Raw genomic sequence first — 15,733 nt, 5'->3', positions numbered from 1 at the left:
GACCACTCCCATCACTTTTTCGTGTGGGCATAGCTGAGAAGCCGTAAGATGTTTCTGGATGTGCTAGATAATTGTATCTTAAAGGGGTAAGTTGATGATATAAAATAATTTGATGTCCCTTAAAACTGATTTAAGACTCATAAGCTGTATGGACTGTAAAGGGCGGGGATGAAGCAGGGCAGCAAGTAAGATTACAACCATGGACTTCAGGAGAGCTAACTTCTGCCTCTTCAGGAATCTTCTTGAAAGAATCCCATGGGAACAGGAGTCCAAGAGAGCTGGTTGGTATTCAAGCATGACTCCTTTAGGGCTCAAGAACAATGAGCAAGAAGTTGGACAAAGCGGGCAGGAGACCTACATGAATGAATAAAAAACTGTTGTCATTTTTCAAGTGTAATCAGGAAATACACAGGAAATGAAAGCAGGGGCAGACTGCTTGGAATCAATATAAAGTGCTTTTCAAAGTAGAAACACAGCAGGAAGGGCCAAGACCCACCTGGAATTAAATCTGATCGAGAATGTCAAGGACAACAAGAAGAGCTTACATAAATAACAAAAGAAAAACCTAAGATAATGAGGGCCTCCTGCTAAACGGAAGGGGACCCTGGTGACAGGATGAAGAAAAGGTGGAGACAGTGAACGACTTCTTTGCATTGGTCTTCAATGGCAAGACCAGCTCTCTGGAGTATCTGACTCAGGAGACAGGGTAGAGGAATTTTGGAGGGAAGACTTTCCTTCAAGGAGGTCTGGGTTAGAGACCACCCAGGTAAACTGAACATTCACAAGTCTATAGGTCCTGATGGATTGCATCAGCACGTGCTGAGAGAGCTGGTGGGCACCATAATGAGGCTGCTCATGAGAGGTCAGGGCAATCAGGAGAAGTACCTGAGGACTGGAAGAAAGCAAATGTCACTCTGGTCTTCAGAAATGGCAAAAAGGAGAACGCAGAGAACTACTGGCCAATCAACCTCATCTCAGTCCCTGGAGAGGTGATGGAAGGTCTCCTTCTGGAGGCCATCTCTATTCATGTGGGTAACAAGAAGGGGATCAGGAGCATGGATTCACTAAGGACAAATCATCCTTGGCCAACCTGATTGCCTTTTATGATGAAACAACTACCTGGAGGGATGATGGGAGAGCAGTGGATGTTGTTTAACCTCAACAAAAGCAAAACTTTCAACACTATCTCTTAACAACATCCTTGTAGGTGAACTCAGGAAGTGTGGTCTGGATTGAGAACTGGCTAACCCCAGAGAAGTCACTGTCAGTGACACAGTTCTGGTTGGAGGTCTGACACTTGTGGTGTCCCCCATTATTCAATACTGGGAGTTGTTTAACTTATCCATCAATGACTTGGATAAAGGGGCAGAGATGTCCTCAGCAAGTTTGCTGATGGCACCAAGCTGGGAGAAGCAGCCAGTACCGCAGAGTGCTGTGCAGTCCTTCAGAAGGGCCTCAGCAGGCTGGAGAAATGGGCAGAGAGGAAATTCAGGGAAGGCAAGTACAGGGAAGCACACTCCTCCTGCACCTGGGGAGGAGTGACCCCATGCACCAGCACAGGCTGGGGACTGACCTGCTGGAAAGCAGCTGTCCAGGGAAGGACCTGGGGGTTCTGGTGGCCAGCAAACTGTCCAGGAGCCAGCAGTGTGCCCGTGCAGATGGGAAGGCCAGTGGTGTCCTGGGGTGCATTGGGAAGAGCATTGCCAGCAGGCTGAGGGAGGTGATCCTGCCCCTCTGCTCAGCCCTGGTGAGGCCACATCAGGAGTGCTGTGCCCAGCTCTGGGCTCCTCAGGGCAGGAGAGACACGGAGCTCCTGGAGCAGGTCCAGTGGAGGGCAGCAAAGATGAGTAAGGGATTGGAGCATCTCTTGTAAGGAAAGGCTGAGGGAGCTGTTCATCCTGGAAGAGAGACAGTTGAGGGGGGACCTTATGAATGTATGCAAGTATCTGCAGGAAGAGAGGATGGATGCAGACTCTTCTTGGTGTTGCCAAGCAGTAGCACAAGAGGCAGTGGGCAGAAACTGATGCACAGGAAGTCCCACCAGAAAAGGAGGAACTTCTTTACAGTGCAGGTGACCAAGCACAGGAACAGATTTCCAGGGAGTCTTTGGAGTCTCCCTCACTGGAAGTACTCCAGAACTGTCTCACACAACCCTGTGTGCTGTGCTCTAGGACGATCCTGCTTGAGCAGGGAGGTTGGATGGGATGACCCACTGTAGTCCCCCCCAGCCTGACCCATTCTGTGATTCTGTCATAAAGGCATTGGGTGCAGAAATAATTTGCATATCTTCTTACAGACCCTCTTGGCCAACTGTTGACTTTCTTGATTTCTGAAAGTTTTAGAATGGCATAATGAGAACAGAGCCAGAAATTTTGACTGAAGTTTTCTCTTTCTTTATGTAAAAAGTGGAAGTATTCATTCGAATGTAAAAGCTAATAAGTCTTCGTTGGGTGTTTTTTTTTCTGGTCTAGGATTGAATTTTGGAAAGATTCATTTGTGTGAATTTCATAATCTCTTTTTAGCTTCCGTTCCCAACTTTTAAGACATATCTGCATGCTAAAAGTCTGGCAGTTGAAGTGCTCATGTAATATGTAAGTTCATCTATTTCAGGAAGAGTAATTGAGGTGGATAGCTCAGTGTTGCAGTATAATAACAGTGATAAAGTCTCATTTTCTAAACTTAAGCCTGCATTTATATCAACACCAAACAGAAATTTTGCATGGAATGGAAGAAGAATTTCCTTGGTGTTATCTAGCTTTGGATATGTAATAGTTATATCTGTTGAAATAGATAATTAATTTTCTTCAGGACAGTTTTCAAAATGTAGTTGACTTTCTGTATCCAGTCATACTTCCCTTTTATTATTTGGGTAGAGGAAAATTAATGTTTGACTTTTGATCTGTCTCATTTCTTGGTGAATTACCATGTTTATTTACCAGTATAGGAATTAAATGTTTAATAAATTTTTCTTCTTTGGTTTTATTAGTTAGGTTTCTTCATAGTATGTTTGCTTTGATGAAAATGTGACAAACCATTTTAGAAAATTTGATCATTAAACTAACATTTGTGTCTGATACTAAACATCTAAAATTTATAATGCTCAGTTTCATAAATATGCACATTTTTAATTGGATTAATTATATCTAAGTGTTTTTAACTCCAGGATAGGTATCTTAGCAGCGTTTTTTTAAAGTTTTTTCTTTAAATTTCTGTTAATATTGAGAAATCATCAAATGAAGATATTTTTATTGTCTGATAACTTTATTCTGTAGAAAAAAATTATTTGTATGTAGTAAATAATTTTATGGGATAGTTATAATATTCAGTGGGAATTTAAACTTCAGAATGTGTGTGTGGAATTTTTTCACCTTTTTAACTTCTGGAAAAAGCTTGTCAATTGTCTACCTTCTCAGTTCCATCGAAGAGGCTGGAAGAAGGAAGCTTGGTTTTATTTGTTCATTGTGAAGTGTGCCAAGTTTACATGGGTCCTGTTAAAGAATAGCAGACTGCAGATTTTAGACCATCTATAGCACTTTGTTCCTCAGAACAGTGAGCTTTAATTTAGGACCTGTTCTTCAGCTGGCTACAGGTTGTATCTTCTCAGCATTCCATTAAAGGAAATGGAGATTTCTGCAGGGATGTGAAAGTTTTCAGTTTTGAATTGTAACACTAACAGGTTAGTAATTAGCTTCTCTTGACCTAAACTCCTGTTGTGAAGTACTGGTTTTGTGTTAAGCACCATTTAAAGAGACAGTAGGTATACTTTTAAGCCAGATTTAATTGTGAAATATATATCTTATTTTAGATGTGCAAACACAACACATACAGAAGTCTCACCCAGGGTACCATGTTATGGAACCAGGAGTAGATGTAGCTAAGATGTTCCTGCTCTTTATAGGGGGGTACTGTATCTTAGCTGTACCCATTTTCAAAGATAGATGGAGACACACTTTTGAAATGCCTTCTTTATTACTTTGTTCTTATTAAAACTGTGTGATATGTGTGTTCTTTTAAACACACAGTTTCACAAATCTCATTCAGTTTGTGGCCAGAGCTAAAGGGATGTGCACCTCCAGTGAGAGCCAAGGAAGGGTGGGGCCTTAAAAAAATGGGATCATAACATGTAGCCAGTGTCTTTTTTTGTACAGACTAGTTGCACATGATTTGCAAACATTATTTCTGCCACTCACTCTTACAGCTTTGTTGAAAGAAGGGAATCTCTTGTAAGGAACTGTATACAAATGACTTGAGAAAATATTTTAAATGAAATTACAGAAGAATAACAGCTGGTTCTGATGGCTAGGTTATTAAATGCTGCCTTTCAAATTTCTCTTATAAACTTGGGTTTGTACTATTTCTTATTGTCCTTTTTGTTTTTCTGATTCAGGGAGCTTTTGTTTATTGATGACTCTGAAAATTTGTATTGTATCACTTTCTTTTAGTGTCTTTGTTAGTAATTTGATGGAAGCACATAAACACCTCAGCTGTTTATAAATGTAGTTAGTTGGAATCTTGGAAGGCGAAGATAATCCAGGCAGCCTGGAAAGGGATGGAGGGGAAAAAAACCTGGTAAGTGCTTCAGCAGCTCACAGCCAAGGACCAATTATTAGACAATGGGCAACCTGCTGAGTGCTTTCCTGTCACCCCAGGGAGTTGGAGGGAAGCCAGGCTCAGGCCAAGAGCCCAGATTGCTAGAGAATTCCTGGTGAGGTGGCAGGTCTGAGGATGTTTGGAGAAGTCAGTTTGGTGAGTCAGAGACCAGATCAGAACATGGGCAAGTGTGGGCTAGGTTTGAATGTATCATAAAATAGTTCAGATTGGAAGGCACCCTAAAGATCATCTTGTTTCAATGTTTCCCTTTTTCTAGTCACCTGTAACTTAGCTTGATTGCCATGACTTTTCAAATATTATGGAACAGGGCTGTGCAAATACATCAACCAATTCCATCAGGACTCTGGGATGCATCTTATCAGGTGTCATGGACTTAACTTACAGTCAGGTTCCTCAGGTGATCATGATTCTAATCTTCCCTTACAGTGGAAAGGGACTTTGTTCCTCTAGTTCCTGTCTTGCAGTCCATCCATTTAAGAAGTGTGGGAAGAGAGGTTGCATGCCAAGACCGAAGCAAAAAAGTTGTTGAGTGCCTTAGCCTTCTCCTCATCTGTTGTTATCAGTTTACCAGCCTTGTTCAGTGGGTGTGTACACCTTCTTTGACCTTCCTTTTCTGGCTAATATGCCTGTAGATGTTCGTGTTGTTCTTTGTATCCCTTGTCACATTCAGTTCCAGCTTCGCCATGGCCTTCCTCATCCCATTCATTCACAACTGGGCTGCATCCCTCTACTCCTCCCGGGATACCTGTCCTGGGACAGAGCAGAGGGAATGCATTCATGTCTTGCCTTTCAGTTTGACCAGCAGTCCCTTCTCAGCCTTGCTATACTCTTGTCTTCCTTGCCTGATTTCTTGTGCCTGGAGATCATTAGCTCTTGTGCTCTATGGAGGACATCCTTACAGATCTGCCAGCTCTCTTGCTCTCCCTTGTCCCTGAGGGCAGTTTCGCTGGGGTTTCTCCTGGCTAGCTCCAGAGGCCTAACTTTAGTGCTCACCTGATTCACATCCCTCTGGACTGCAAACTCCGTCAGTGTGTAATCACTGTAGCCCAGGTAAAGGTTTGAGGCTTATTAGAGCTTTCTTGCATGCATCTTCACAGCAGTCTGGGCCAAGATTAGGGAGCTGCACTGTATCAGGAAGGGAGCTATGGGACCATCTCTGTGTTGAGTAAGGGGAAAGAGATACAGACTGCAGAGGAGGGTAGAAGAGTGGCTGCAGAGCAGCTGGTCAAGCAGAGATCAACCCAAATGATCTGGAGCAAAGGGGTGTTTTCTTTTTTTGTGAGCTAGAGAGATAGAAGTTGCAAACTGTGGTCAGTCCCAATTCCTGGAGAAATCTCTCGCCTGATGGTGGGATAGTCTAATATGTGAAACATGCAGGAGAGAATTGCTTTTTCCTGTAATCCTCATAATTCATTTTTCTATGAAGATATTATTTGCAGTGACTTTTGAGCAAATTTGTTTGAGCAGCTTGTTTAGGTCCATTACCTTGTCAGGGAGCAGACCAGGGCACATCTGTGTGACAAACCCTTTCTAAGAACGTAACCTGTCTACCTCTGTTGTCATGTTTTCTGCTACTCAGGGTGATCTGTAGCTTCTTCTAGCTGCTGTGGACTGTGTATGATGGTACACAAATAGCATGCACTCTTTCAAATGTCATTATAACTCAATTAAATCAGTGATATCACTAACTACTACCATAACAGGTCTTCTAACAGGCATTTAATCTCCCTTGTAGACTGCTTACACTTACCATCTTACCAAAAGTCCTTCAGTAGCAGATATGAGACTGCCAGTCAGGTAGTGGCAACCCACACCACAATCTTCTGTTCTACTGCACTTTCTCCACTATATATCCTTGAGTACTCCCTGAAAAGGTGATGGACCTAAGAAAGCTGCTCATCCACAGCAGACTACTCATGGCCACTCGTGAATTTTCCTATTAAAAGCCATCTGGGATCCGTCCGTGCTAGAAGCAGCCCTCTCGTTGTTTGTCCTCTGAAGCGCTGGAAGATGAACACCTGCTGCTATAGCATGTTTTATCTCAGAAAATGACATTTCTAGGATGTGTCATCTCTTCTGTGCAAGCACGGACCAAAAACTGATTTATTGGTGTGGTAGAGGAAAGCTTGCAATATGTGACTATTCCCAGCTGCTGGAATAACCTGTTCAGCTGCAAAGTTTGAGCAGAGTTCCTTCACGTTCTTTTTAGCCCTATCTTTTGATTTTTTTTTCCAATTGCCCTTTTTTTTTTTTTTTTTGAGGTAAAAAAGGAGACATGTCAGTTTTAAAAACATAGTATTTTCACAGACAGCCTTTGATTAGCAAGAAGAGATCAGTCATTGCCCTAATTTGCTTTCTGTTGGTGTATATTCTGTTGCAAGCAAAGGAGCAAGTGCCTTGAAACCTGCTTGCTCATTCAATTAGACTAAAATATATGTGATTAGAGAGCAAGTGCTTATGGTTTACCTGATCTCTTGCTCTACAAAATGCTATGGTTCCTGGAGAGAATCTAAACCAGACCGAATTCTTCTTCTCCTCCCTTCTACCCCACCTCCGAAAAGGAGGAAGGTAAAGAGAAAATATCTGGGCTGGAGGTGATCCAATGAAGCAAAAAGCAAAATGGAAAATATGAGTGATAGTGATGTGCTATTCTGGGCAGGAGATAATGGCTGGATCTCTGCTTGTCCTAATTATGGTATAATGCCCTAGTAGAGTAAAACCCCAGCAATTCATTATCCAAATGATCAAAAGCTCATGGAAAGGAGTATCAGGAAGGTTTATAATTGTCTTCATGATCTCTATCATGAACAGGGCTTCTGACACTGTGCTTACACTGGCAGTCAGGTTCTGCTCAGCTGTTTGTTCAGTGTGATGTTTCTGCTCTTGGTCTTTCCTACCCTTGTGGGTGACTAGTGTTAGGAGCTCTGCAGGGCACTGGGTGCTGTGGCTTTGATTCTTTAAACAAGATCTTCTCTACAGCTAATCCTCAATGATTTTAATAACTAGTTTGCTCTCCTGGCAAAATTGGATTATAGCACAGAAATCGCGTTGTATTAAAGAAGTTAATCAATTTCTGTTTGAAGAAACTGTAGGGTTGGAAAACTGTATTGCTTCGTATGTTTTTCCTGTGATAATCCCGGTGTAAAATTATTTGCCTTAATAATACAAGCCATCTCACATTTATTTCTGGGGGTGATAATCTGCAAAATCATGTAAGTATTACTTGTATGCCATTATATAAATTTTACATAAATCAAGGCATTTATATAAAAATATTTTTTACAGTACAAAAGCAATACTTATTCTTCCTCAAAAATAATTGTCAGTGTTACCATTATGGTGAAGTGCTGGAGACATAGGGATTTCAGTTACTGGCTCTGTATGAAAGGGAATGCATTCACAATTGTCCCACTCATTTTTCAGTCCAGTCCTGACAGAACATTTGTCATTAGCAAGACTGTGCTGTAATTTCATAGTTTGTTCAATCTTTGAATTTGTTTCCAATATTTAATATTACTAGTGTGCATTCCAATATTGTTAATAAAATTGGACTGAAGGTACTGAAATTCTTTCAGTCTAAAAAAATGGAATTTTTTTATCAGATGATGTGAACTTTATTACCTCAGGTTGTATTATGACTTTTACCCTGTAACTTATTGAGGATCTTTTTTATTTGGCAAAACAATGACTTGGGACCCAATAACTTATTGCCTTTCCATGAGTGATAAGTCAGCATAGTGCAGAATTTGCAGTATTGCTAGTTTTTGTAATTTTTCTACAGATTGAGCAATTTTGTGTAGTAATGGTTTGCACATCCATGGCAGCAGCTAAGATTTTTGATTGAGGACCTCAGCTTCCTTTAAGATCGTAAGTTTCTAGCCACCTTGGTTACAGAAAAGTTGATAAACATGCCTGAATGTGTTTAAAACACATAGTGTCAAGCGACAGACACACATAATTTATTTTTTTAAAAAACCTAATGAGTTGTAGAGACAGAATGATGACCTTTGAACACTTGTGGCTGCCAGTGCTGGCATGTAGGCGTTTTAACCTTTCTGCTGGCTTTCACATGCATGCCATTTCTACTGAGTTAGAGATCTATGTGGTTTTGGCAACAAAAGCTTTTCCACTGTGATTAGCTTCTCTTTGGTCTGACTTAAGCTTGCTTGTATTCTGTTATGATACATGCATATTCCTCTCTTGCTCTTCTTAAAATCCCTTTTTGAAATATGTGTAAGAGCTCCCTTTTTTGACATTATAAAAGATAGTTCTGTGATTAAGACCTGTAGTGTTTATGTTAAGTGTGTAATTGTGATTTAAAAGAAATGCACCGCTACATACTGCAGAGAGGAGGTCTAAAATTTTCATTAGAACTCTCTTAGGCACTGGGTGAGAGTTGGCAGAGTTGTTCCACTCCAAGCAGTTTAAAAACACTGGTTTCATGTTGCAGACTTCCATGGGACTCTTTGTCACTATTAATGTTTGCACTTGTCAAATGGAACAAAACAGAATAGGAGAGGAGGCTGTAAACACCTAAAAAAGTAGGTCAATGGGCCAGCAGGTTATTTGGCCAGACAAGAACAAGTGGCTTCATTGAATCATACTATAATTGTTTTTCTCCTGTTGGCAGATTGTTCTGCTATGCTTTGACTTTCTATGTTAATGTTTGCATCTGTATTTTAACCACTTGAGAACTTCTGTTAGGTGCAGGAGAAGGTACTCTAACTTTTCAAATCAAATAAGTGATAATTCTAGTGTTTTCCATAAAAGTCATCAATGAATTTACAAGTAGCATAACCTTAGTTTATAGGTCCCAGCTTCCTTTTTAGAATTTAATGTACTTTAAAATAACATTTTTCAGAAATGGAAGAAGTACACATTATAGTGAATTTGTTTTATTTGAAGAACAGTAAGCAAGGCAGACAGAAATAGGGAGAGGGGAAGAAACCTGATTTCATGTAGCTTAAAAATTTGGAAAGCAGCATGGTTCAAGGGAAGTAACTATAAATGAAATGTAATGGTATAAAGAGACTGGAAGTAGGCAATCACTTATGTCAGTGCTGAGTTCTTGTTTGGAAGAAGTTCAGTTTTGAAACAAATTCATGATACATTCTAGGAATTGATTTTGAAGTGGGTTTTTAAACAAAGAGTTAATGTCTGTGTTTGAGGGAGAAGCAATAATGCAACTGGGCAACTTTGCTAGTTGTCAACAGCAGCAGCATTCTACACGTGCTGGAGTCCTGAGAATAGCAGTTTTGGAGACTTGGAGAGGAGATGTAACACAGAAAGCCAGAAGAGACCCTAATAAGAACTTCAGTGAAAAGATGTTTAAATAATGGTGTATAAATACACTTTAAAGGTAGTGTAAGTGGATGTGAAGATGTAGATGGTATGAGTGATACCAGATTTGAAAATTAAAAGGACATCAAGGCTAAAGATAGGCATAAAGTGATAGCTTAAAGCCAAGATAAAACTGTGTCAGAATGTCCTGCTTATCAAGAAGAACTTTAAATCAGTGTCAATTCAGATAGTAAAATACTTGAGCTATTTTTGATAAACAGAATATTGCATTTAGAGATTATTCTCATTAAAACAATTGTTTGTCTTTATTAAAAAAATGAAGAAGTAGTTAATTTTCAAACTCAATGATTTTCAAGCTCTCCATTGTTATTTTTTGACAGTTTGGAATTTATTTTCTGCTGAAGAGGATACCTCTAACACCACATTGTTCTTCACGGGAGCCAGGTTTCGTCCCTAAACCTCATACTTCAACAAGTCCCAAAGTGTAAAAGGTAAAACTGTGTTCTTATAATTGATAAGGTTCCCATGGCTTTCAGTTATCAACACTGATGGGCTGAGTAGCAGTGTTAAGTAATGTCTTTTGCTCTCCAGAACATGACTGAATTTGAATCTTAGAAAATAGACATAGTCCTTTTTTTACCTTGTATTTACTTTCATCTTGACCGGTTTTGGTGGCATTATCTCTGCAGTCTTAATCCTTTGCATGTATAAGCACTGAGAGTGCTCAGTGCCTTGCAAATGTGGATGCAAAGAGAGGAGTCAGACCTTGAAAGGTGAGAAACCAGTGTGCTCCGGGTGCATTTCCTGTACTTTTCAGTACTTTATTTGTCTTGGATACCAGATCTAGGTTGCCCGTTCTGACATAGGATCTTTTAGATTGTAATTAATGATTTTGTTGATTTCTGGGAATTGAGTGCACTGTTCAAGTGAAAAATACTGACTTCTAAATTCTGATTCTGCATAATGTATATGTCAGTTATGTCACAAGCAGAAGTGTTCTGTATTTAGCTGTACAGGTGCTTTTCTTTTGCAGATTAGGGAAAGTGTATAATTTGTTTTACAGAATTTCATGTTGCTCCTGATCCCTATAATTTTCATTTTGGTATAAAACTTAACACAGAGCTAGAAGTGTAATTAGTGCATAGCTGTATTAGTGCTTACCACGTAAGCTAAATGAAACAAGTTTTATAGCTTTTGTCTTGATTGTAAACTTAGTTCCATGCCAGTCACGATAGTTAGCTTTTACTGCTGAGCAACCTGTCTCTTACTGTGCACTTTTGACAAAAATTCAAACAGATGCTTCTTCACAATTCACTTTTCTCATGCCGTTTGTAGCTGGTTTTCAAATGGCACAACTCTGTTACTTGGCCAACTAATTTGAGGAATTTAATTTGTCAGTATTATGGCCAGGGCAGTTGCTATTTTGAAGAATTGGAGGGAAGAAGTGGTTTGCTGCCAGTGTGTCTTCATAGCACAAGATTTTGGAGGGTGAAGGCAAGGCAAAGGTGGTCCGTACTAATTGAAGAAGTGGGATATTTGGGCAGAAACAACAGCATGCCTTGTGATATGCCTTGAAAGAGATTCTGCTGCAGCACAGCTCTCCCATTTACTTAACTGCTGCACTCAAGTTATGAAACTTTGTGGTGAAAAATAGTTTCCTTCTTGTGAAGGAAACCCACACAGTATGTGGCTGTTGTAGATGCAGAGACAGTTTGGCTGAATCACAAGCTTTCTTCCTCAGTTCCCTCATCAGGCTTTTGCTGCTGTATTTCTTGTGGTATTGACACTGCAAGTTCCACTGGCTTTAGTACTCTCAAAAACAAATAAATCTTTTTCAGAAAGTATTGAGTCACTAAATGGACTAAAATCATCTTCTTTGAAATAAATAGCCTTTTTCCTATTAAGTATGTAGCCTACTAAAAATTCCTGAAGATCGGCAAGTTCCTTTCATATGAAACTTAGTGCATGAAGCTGTTCCCTGATCACTGCCAATGTTACAAGCCTGCTGCTTCATTTGAGCAGCTTCTGAAAACTGACTTTTCTTATGAAAGAAACAGGTTTAATTCTATGGTTTTATGTTTGAATTTAGCCTTTTCATAACCTGTGTTATATTGCTTCTCTCACTATTATTATTTTGTTCACATTCTTAACTCAAAGTCAAATGCAGATCTGGAAAACCAAAAACTTCCTGTCATGGCTAAGTGACTGCTTTAAGAAATGGTCAGATTAAATTTCTCACAGTACAGAGATCACATTCTAATTGGTATCTTGTTGTTATCTTTTCACATGTCTATGATAACAGTGTGCTCAAAAAAAAGTACAGTAAGAATAAATTACAGTTGTAAAGTACTATATCCCAAGTGCTTTCTGTTTGCACTGTTTCTAAATAGAAAGTACTGCTAAGTGTATTTAACATCTGTTCAGCCTTCAAACTTACGAGGGTTCTTTAGGAAAAAGTAAAAATAAAAATTAAAAGCTATATCTGAATTCAGAGTCATAAGAAGATTTCTACTAGTTTAGAAGAGACTTATTTACTGTAGCCTTTAATAATGTTCTCTTCAGCTCTGTCCTGTAAAACGAGATATTAAGCCCCAGGTTATGCTGGAAATGGAGACTGCTTTAGAGAAGGTAGGAGGACAGAGCAGAAGGTTGGAAGAGATGGGAGGATTGGGAGCAAATGAAAATGTCAGTATGCTCTAACAAAGATCACATTTTTTTCTCTCAGTCACATTTTGATGTTATTTCTTTTCTTGTAGGCAAGCGTACAAATGTCTACCACAAGACTAAAGTGTGATATGTTATGTTTTTTACCATAAGCACCCATAAAATGAGCTCCATTGCAGACAGGTATGTTAATAGATATGGAGAGTTTTGGGAGAATTACTGTTCAGTTCTTTCTTTAATAGTCTTTTTTGTATGGTTAATACATTTAGATGTTAACTTATGCAAAAATTAAAGAGTGATTCATTATTTTTGACAAAGTTAATTTGGTAGTTGTTAGATGTGTCATTTTGTAGTCACTGGAAACAGTGATTTCATTTGCTTGAGGTTAATCTTAAAATGCATTACTTGCTTTCAGCCATGGACAACATCTGTGCAAATTGAGCTGTTTTTTAACGTTTACTTGAACTTTTAATTTTTTTAGTACTTTTTGATTAAGAAAAGCAAATACATTTAAATGATTAGTATTGCTGTAGATGATAGTAAAGGGACCTGCTAACCTATTTCAAGGGAAAAGTAATAGCTGAGGTATGTTTTCTACTTGATTCCTTGAGCTGCACTCTCTTAGCAGCTTAGGTGAACATCTGTACTTAATATCCTGTATATTACCATTTTTGAGACTTAGGGAAACGAAACTTGCGTCTAATTTATGTCAAGTTAAACACAATTTAAAAAAAAGAATAAAAGCAAAAGCTAAAACTTCTGTAATGCTTGTTTAACTTGTCAGTTCTTCTAATGAAATTTTGTGGCATCTCACTGAAACTTCAGCCTTTTAAATATATAAATTGCTTCTAAAAGCTTGATGTTTATGTAGTAGCATACAAAATAGTAACTTCCTAACATCACTGCTTATCATAATGTACAGTACAGTTGCCTGATGGTTTATAAATCAGAGACATGAGGTAAGCATTTTAGAAAGGTTACTTGGCTTAAGAGAAGGAAACATTTGGATAAGAAATTCCAGGATAAACACACAGGGGTCAGTGTGGACAGCACTAAATAGACTGAAAGCAGGGAGAAGTTAGAGAAATAACATGTGAAAGTCCATTATACAGCAGTTTTGGAAAACAGAAGAACAGTTTTGACTTCACTTTCAAAGCAAAAGGAAGTGAAACAAAGGAATTTGTATGAAGAATACTGAGGCATCTTCAAAGGAAATCACATTCTTATTTTGGTATTTTAACACCTCTTTAGCAGTAGATGGACAGTTGTCAAGCTAAGGAATTTATGTGGTACTTATTGAGGAAGAAAATATAATGAATAGTTACTGTTTAACATTGATAAATACTGTTATGTATTTATGAAATTAAATATATGGACGAAGTATAGCATATTCCTTAGGACTCTTCCACTAATAGTATTTCATAATTTAAGAAAAATACATTTTCAATAATTGGAATAGAAATTGCCAGTAAGTAAAAATAAATTACATATGTCCTCTCCCATGTTTTCAAAAGGGTAGGTAATTGAGAAGGCAGAAAACCAAATTTAAGCATTGTTCAATTAAGTGTTTGTATAGGGCTGTAAGTTTTTTTTAAGAAACAGTTGTGTCAGAAATAGAAGGGGTTTTTTTGCTTTTTCTTTAGTAAATGCAAGCAGAACATAGAACACTTAGCTTCAGGTTACTGATGATGGTCCTTGTGAGACATAAAACAGTAGCTTTCTTGATGTAATGGAGATGATGATGGTGAATAGTCAGCTCTTTCCCCTTCCTCCTTCTTTGTGATTGGACTTGAAAGGAGAGGAATTTCCACTCCAACAGTTATTTCTTTTGATTTCTTTCAGAAATGACGGAAGCATTTTTGATGGGCTGGTGGAAGAAGATGACAAAGATAAAGCAAAAAGGTAAATTTCAAAGTTATTAAAGCTAAGAAGGATCCTATACTTGTATGCTTTAACTTACCAGTGTGATTTCTAAACAATAAAATAGTTACTCTTACAAATAAACATATTACTCAACAGCATATCTTCTACTGTGGTCTTTCAGGTATATTGTATATTTATAATTGTGGTTCAGTTATTCGTGTTTTGTAAAAGGATACTTTATTTCAAAGGCTTCACTGCACTGTTCCTTGAGGAGGAAGCCATTCTTCAAAAATGTTGTCTGAGATACGGAGTAGGTGTTTTCGTGACAGTTGTCATAACAGAAATTCTAAAGGGGCTGTTTGCTTCAGGAACCTGGAAGTAGTATACAGCTTATAAGAAAGTCTCATGGTTTTTATAAAACATTTCCTGATCTGCTTTTCAGAGTGTCTCGAAACAAGTCCGAAAAGAAACGTCGAGATCAGTTTAATGTACTTATCAAAGAGTTGGGTTCCATGCTTCCAGGTAATGCTCGGAAGATGGATAAATCCACTGTGCTGCAGAAGAGCATTGACTTTTTACGGAAGCACAAAGGTAACAATAAACGTTATTTATAAATTCTTAATTTTTTAAATTATAAGTTATTACATAAAATATTAAAAATTTTTAGCTTTTTTAAGGAATTTGTCAAAAAGATGTGAAGCACTTCTGGAGAAAGATATTCTTAAGATCATCTAGGTAGCAGAGATAAAACTGTGTAAAAGCCAGTACTATTTGTTTTGTCCCATAGTTGTCAATTAAATCTGTTTCACAAAGATAAGATCTGTTTTTGAAATAACCTCTAAGTTTTTTGTTCTGGACAGACGTTGGTGCAAGTTGTTAGAAGTTTTGCTTCACAGGAAAGCTGCTGATCCATTTCATTGGGGGTACTTGCTGGAAGTACTTACTTGGTTATTTAGATAAGCCTGAATTGAACAGTTGATTAATCTCTCTGGGTCCTACATGAAGCAAGATAAATCACTGAAAAGCTAGTCCAAGAGAAGTTCGTGCTCCTTCTTGTCATGTCAAGTGCCTACACAACAAGCTGCTTAAACAAAAGTGATAAGGCAATAGGGCATTGTGATTTCCAGCAATGTTTCTGGGTTGGTTGCTTGACAAGAGAAAGTGAAACACAGGGGCATAGAGACCAGGAGTATGGGCATTTCGTTTCAGCTTTTTTTTTTTTCACTTTCAGCTGGGAAAAAATGCCAGAAAAATCTATAAATACTTTTACCTAAACTTTTAAAGTTTCAAAATG

The 15,733-nt window shown here is 38.4% G+C and overlaps 1 protein-coding gene across 10 annotated transcripts in view; it reads left to right on the top strand.

Moving 5' to 3' along the window:
- CLOCK (clock circadian regulator) overlaps positions 1–15,733 on the top strand; it is a 65,143-nt gene that overhangs the window by 18,979 nt on the left and 30,431 nt on the right. For all 10 annotated transcript variants that reach the window (XR_005955341.1, XM_041464765.1, XM_041468089.1 and 7 more), the window contains 4 exons: positions 10,293–10,403; positions 12,669–12,759; positions 14,419–14,478; positions 14,882–15,030. Coding sequence is in view for 9 of the 10 variants with exons in the window: in XM_041464765.1 (XP_041320699.1) it covers positions 12,713–12,759; positions 14,419–14,478; positions 14,882–15,030 (256 nt within the window). In the remaining variant the exon portion in view is untranslated. The remainder of the gene's footprint in view (positions 1–10,292; positions 10,404–12,668; positions 12,760–14,418; positions 14,479–14,881; positions 15,031–15,733) is intronic.

The sequence above is a fragment of the Pyrgilauda ruficollis genome, unplaced genomic scaffold, assembly GCF_017590135.1.
Source record: "Pyrgilauda ruficollis isolate IOZ18807 unplaced genomic scaffold, ASM1759013v1 scaffold1, whole genome shotgun sequence".
NCBI classification, from domain to species: Eukaryota; Metazoa; Chordata; class Aves; order Passeriformes; family Passeridae; genus Pyrgilauda; species Pyrgilauda ruficollis.
The sequence above is the reverse complement of the archived record's forward strand: the minus strand, read 5'-3'. Positions and strand labels throughout refer to the sequence as shown.